The sequence below is a fragment of the Dromaius novaehollandiae genome, chromosome 6, assembly GCF_036370855.1.
Source record: "Dromaius novaehollandiae isolate bDroNov1 chromosome 6, bDroNov1.hap1, whole genome shotgun sequence".
Lineage (NCBI taxonomy): Eukaryota > Metazoa > Chordata > Aves > Casuariiformes > Dromaiidae > Dromaius > Dromaius novaehollandiae.
The window spans coordinates 22300422-22306232 of NC_088103.1; the positions used below are offsets into that span (position 1 = coordinate 22300422).

The window sequence follows — 5811 nt, forward strand, 5'->3', positions numbered from 1 at the left end:
GGAGTCCACTTGAGGCTCTGCCAACATTGCAGTGCACTGCCCCTCAATCCCTGTCCGCCGGCACGACACAAACGGGGCAAGGTCTTTAGAAAGAGGACCAGGCACGCTGGAAACGCTTCGGAAGCGCACAAACACGAACCAGTACGCATATAACGCCAACGTGGATAGTGGACAGAAATCCATAAGGTGCCCAGCACAGCTTCGCTGAAATGAAACAAACATATCAATGGCGAACCGATACGCTCGCTACCGTGACAAGCCCGGTAACTGCGAACAAAATCCCGGCGGCTCTAAGCACCGTCCCAACCGTGCCGCCGCCCGCGGCCGGGGGCAGCGGCACGGCCGGGCTCCCTCGCCCCGCCGCCGGGCCGGCCCGGCCCCGCGGGCGCACGGCCGAAAGGCTCTTCCCAGCGGCGGGCTGCCTGAACTCCGGCCGGCCCTCCCGACCCTACCGCCAGCGCCGGCAGCCAGGTCGCCTTTTAATAGCCGAAGACGAGAAGCGGGAAAAAAGAGCCCTGAAGCAAGCGAGCCCCGGCCCGATGGGCCCGCGCCGCGCTGCCGCCAGCGGACGCGGCTCCGCCGAGGAGTGCCGGGGCGCCCGGCTCGCAGCAGCAACTCTCCCTTTGCTGGCACACAAATTGAGTTTACTCGAAGAACGATTTATTCCTTAAACTGAACAGCTCTTTTTTCAAAGGAGCCCATCTCTCTCTCTCTCTCTGTGTCTGTCTGTCTCTCTCTGTTTTCCTTCCTCCCTCTCCCTCTCTCCCCCTTCAAGTCACACCAGGCTTGTAATCAGCAACAAAAGCTGACATAAATCAAGGGCGGATTGACAGGGGCTGACAAATAACTGATTGATTGCGGTTGGGGCGCATTGACAACTGACGGAGGGGAGGAGAGACCCGAGCAGCGCGGCGGCGGCGGGCGGTGCGTGACACGGCCCGCATGTGACGCCCGCCTCCCCCAATCCCCGCCGCGCTCCCCGCGCCGCCGCAGGCTCGCACCCGGCGCGGGCGGCGACGTGCAGGGCGGCGCTCTGCAGTTTCACGTCCACATCGGCCTCCGTTTTGTGAGGCGGGAGGCGCGGAAAGCTCCCCGCGCCCTTCCTCGGGGCCTGCCGGGGACGCGGCGGAGCACCGCGGCGGACAGCACCGTCCCGGCGGGCTCGCCCCGAGGGGGCGGCTCGGGCCTGTTTACACGGTGCGTCGCGAGCGGAAGGCGGCGGACTGCGCCCGGGGCGGTGTGACTGCGCCGGCCGCGGCTGGGCCGCGCGGAGGGGTCGGCGGAGCCCCGCGGCGGCCCCCCCGGCGGGCACCGCGCCCCGCAGCCGCCCCGCCGCCGCCGAGGGAGCCGCGCTAGCTGCGGAGGGAGAAAACCTTCCCAGCGCGTGATGTGAAACACAGAATTAACGCCCAGCCCGTCCTAGGAGCGAAAACAAGGAAGGAGGGGAGGGGAGAGGGAAGGCGGACGAGAAAGGGAAGGGGAAAAAAAAAAGCGAGAGACCATTAAAAACAGAGAAAAAAAGCCCCAGAAAAGGGAACGTCACATCCCCTTGACCCTCCAATCACCTCGGGGTCCCATTTGATTGGAAGGCGGCAAAGGCTTTAATCTCAGACTAATTCAGCTGCTTTTGAAGTGAGTTTCTTTGCCAGATCCCGGGCTGGATGGGCAGCGGCTCGCATCACAGCTGAGCGGCGGAGGCGAGCGCACCGCGCCGCGCCAGCGAGGGGAGCCGAGACCCAGCAGCGAGGGGGACAGCGGCACACGCTCGCAGCCCCCCACCCCCGCCCCCCATCACAGCCCAAGGATTACTCGGCTTTTTTTCCTCCTCTTTCTCTCCGGCCAGATCCCCCTTTCCCTCCCCCTCCCCACCCACACCCTCCCCGCCAGAGCGCCACAAGACATTTTATGTTTGTTTTCCTGTTTGGGGGGCGTGTGGCTTTTCTCCCTCTTCACCCGCAGAAAGCGAGCGAGCGTTTCCGAGTGCGAGCGGCGCGACTTGCCCCAGTTTTCATGCGAGGTTTTGGGTCATGATCACATCGCCCTCGCTTTCTGCTATAAGAAGTAGTAAGCGCAGCAGCAGCCTCAGCGAGCCCGGAGGCAGCCCCCGCCGCAGCCGCAGCGCCGCCGACCTCGCCGGGCCGAACGGGCACGCTGGGAATAACGGCAGCAGCGCCGCCGCCAAGCCCTGCTTCCACGCCGTCCCCCCTTCGGACCCGCTACGCCAAGCCAACCGCCTTCCCATCAAAGTCCTGAAAATGCTCACGGCACGGACTGGACACATTTTACACCCTGAATACCTGCAGCCTTTACCTTCCACGCCCGTCAGCCCCATCGAGGTAAGGACCTCGGAGCCGTCCCCGTCCCCCTGGCTGTTTCTCCCCCCGCTGCCCGAGCGCCGGCTTTGCATGGCGTCTCCTCCAGCCTCCCTCGCCGCCTTCCCTCGCTTTGAAATGCATTTACACCAGGAAATAGGCTTCTTTTGATCTGGAGTTGATGCGAGGAACTGCTTGTGCTCATTGCTTCCATATTTACTTGGCTAACTTATAATTCCTATTTAAATTAACTTTCAATTTTTTTTTTTTTTTTTTGAGGGAGGATTGAGTGGAAGCAAACGACACGCTCTGGGTTCAGGATCCGGGCGTGCAACTAGGCAGCACTCGGAGTGCCCAACAATCTTGCTTTTGCAGGGAGTGCTTGGGGGGGGGCGCGGAGAGGGACAGGCTCAAACGTGGGTGCGGCAGGATGAATATTTCAACTCCCGACCCATTCGCTTTCAAGTACCGGCATGCTTTTATACTTTGGCGGCCCTGTTGGTCCCTTTTTTCCACTGCCGAGGTTGTACGTCCCTCTCGGCGTAGCTCGCTGTTGTCAGGACCGAAACTCGAAATGGAGAGGGTGGTGGGAAGGGTGTGTCCGCAGGAATGAATGATTTCATTACGGTCTCTGCGGAGCGAAGACACTACTCGCCTTCGGAGCCCGGCTCGCCGGCTAACTCGGGCTCTGTTTATAAATAGTGTCAGCTATCAGGGCACAGAAACGCTGCAGCCGCTGTAGTTCACGGCCGTGTTTGTGCGCCGGCACGTCCGGAGCGGCGAGAAGGCAAATGCCGAAGCGCGGAGCTCCGCGCTGCACGGGCCCCTGCTCCCTGCGCCGAGGGAGCAGTCGGTGCTGGAGGCGGCCGCCATGGGCTCGCACGAATATGAAAATCTCTAGCTCTCTTTAAAGGCTTTGTGGAAAATGGTGCATGCAGGGGAGGGGGCTGTCAGGGTGATGAATGCGCACGGAATTGTTCTTCACTTCTAGGCTGTTCTCTGCGAAAACGTACGGGCAAGTGTCCTATGTATGCTCCGGGGTTTTGCTTAGACCTCGATTAAACCTCTGCCTTTGTATGTCCTTCTGATTTCTGCAGCTGGATGCGAAGAAGAGCCCCCTGGCCCTTTTGGCGCAAACTTGCTCGCAGATAGGGAAGCCGGACCCGTCCCCTTCCTCCAAACTCTCTTCGGTCACCTCCAATGGCTCCGGAGGGGACAAGGACTCCAAGTCGGGCCCTCTGAAGCTCAGCGACATCGGCGTGGAGGACAAGTCGAGCTTCAAGCCGTACTCCAAGCCGGGCGCGGAGAAGAAGGAGCCGGGGTCAGCGGGCTGCGCGGGCGCCCCCGCCGCGGGGGTCGCGGCCGGGGAGAAGTCGGGATTCCGGGTGCCGAGCGCCACCTGCCAGCCGTTCACCCCAAGGACAGGCAGCCCCAACTCCAGCGCCTCCGCCTGCTCGCCGGGGCTGCTGCCGGCGGAGGGCAAGGGCGCGGAGGACAAGAAGGACTCGGAGGGCTGCGGAAAAAGCGGCAGCTCCGGCTCGGAGGGAGGCCCGGGCACCACCAGCATCAGCCACAGCCGGATTAGCGTGAGCTGTGCCGGGATTAACGTGGAGGTCAACCAGCACCAGGAGAGCACGCCGGGCTCCAAGCCCATCGCCTCGGACTCCGCCTCCTCGTGCAGCAGCACCACCGCCACCTCCTCAGCCTCCGTCCTGGGCTCCGGCCTCGTGGCCCCCGTCTCCCCTTACAAGCCGGGCCAGACAGTCTTCCCCCTGCCCCCGGCGGGCATGAGCTACCCGGGGACGCTGGCCGGAGCCTACGCCGGCTACCCGCCCCAGTTCCTGCCGCACGGAGTGGCGCTGGACCCCACCAAATCCTCCAGCCTGGTGGGGGCCCAGCTGGCCGCCGCCAGCAGCCTGGGCTGCAGCAAGCCGGCGGGGTCGAGCCCGCTGGCGGGCGCGTCGCCGCCGTCGGTGATGACGGCGAGCCTGTGCCGAGACCCGTACTGCCTGAGCTACCACTGCGCCAGCCACCTGGCGGGCGCCGCCGGCGCCTCCTGCGCCCACGACCAGGCCCTCAAGTCCGGATACCCCCTCGTCTACCCCACCCACCCTTTGCACAGCGTCCACTCCTCGCTGACCGGCGCCACGCCGCCCTCGCTGGCCGGCCACCCTTTGTACCCCTACGGCTTCATGCTCCCCAACGACCCCCAGCCGCACATCTGCAACTGGGTGTCGGCCAACGGACCCTGCGACAAGCGCTTTGCCACCTCGGAGGAGCTGCTTAGCCACTTGCGGACCCATACTGCCTTCCCGGGCACCGATAAACTCCTCTCCAGCTACCCCAGCTCCTCGTCGCTGGCCAGCGCGGCGGCCGCGGCCATGGCGTGCCACATGCACATCCCCACGACGGGCGCCCCGGGCAGCCCGGGCACGCTGGCCCTGCGCAGCCCGCACCACGCGCTGGGACTCGGCAGCCGCTACCACCCCTACTCCAAGAGCCCGCTGCCCACCCCGGGGGCCCCCGTGCCCGTGCCCGCCGCCACGGGACCCTACTACTCCCCCTATGCACTCTACGGGCAGAGACTGACCACAGCCTCGGCTCTGGGGTACCAGTGAGCGCGGGCAGCGGGGTCTGACACACAGCATAATACAACCCGGAGCCTGGCGGGGGGGGAGAAAGCCCTTCGAAACTTTATAAAAGTTGGAAAGAAAAAAAATCTGACTTTTTATAAAATAGTGTTCATTTGAGGACTGGATCCATGAGCACTGTATTTATTTATGTTAGCTTCAAGCGGGACAACGAATCATAAAGTGCATTACTTAACTGAGCTCAATAGGTAAAAGTGGAACACCCATTGTAGAATATAAATAAAAAGATAGAGGTCTTCTCTTTAATGTTACTTTAAAATTGCTATGATTGTATTGTAAGTTCTTATTTAATGTCTCATTGAAACAGAAAATTTACATGCATGTTTGTTACTAAAAAAACAACTCGCAATTTGTCAGTTATAATTTCAAATTGCAATTATTTTTAAGGTGTATACCCTTGAAAGAGAATTGGTATTTTTTTGTATGTATTCTGGAAGAAAAACAAAAACAAAAACAATTTATTCCAAAAACCTCATTTGCCTTATTTTGTTCTTTAAAAGGAACACTTAACTATTTTTAATTTTTAAGTCCACCCTGTAAAAAGGGTTAAGTAAGGTTTACGTCATGTACTAAAATAGACAATGTATCGCTTTAAAGATTAAAATTCCGTATATTTGATGTATTAAAAGGTTTTACTTTTTTTTTATACGCTTTGATTCTGTTACAAACCCGAGTAGGTCTCGGATGGAGGCGACTGCTAATTTCTCCTTAAGCATTTATTCAATTTCAATTAAAAATAAAAAACAAAGGTTTTTTTATTGTAACCCCAGGGCTCTCTCAAAAAAAAAATATCAGAGACGGGAGTATTTTTTTTCCTTCAATAGAATTTGTAGGCAGAAAATGGGAAA

General features: G+C 59.5%; 1 protein-coding gene across 1 annotated transcript; it reads left to right on the plus strand.

Annotated features, from left to right (window-relative positions):
* The first annotated feature begins 1497 nt into the window (after positions 1-1497).
* ZNF503 (zinc finger protein 503) lies at positions 1498-5609 on the plus strand. The gene is made up of 2 exons (XM_026116867.2): positions 1498-2336; positions 3410-5609. The coding sequence occupies exons 1-2, from the start codon at positions 2028-2030 to the stop codon at positions 4928-4930; spliced, it is 1830 nt and encodes a 609-aa protein (XP_025972652.2). The 5' UTR covers positions 1498-2027; the 3' UTR covers positions 4931-5609.
* The last annotated feature ends 202 nt before the right edge of the window (positions 5610-5811 follow it).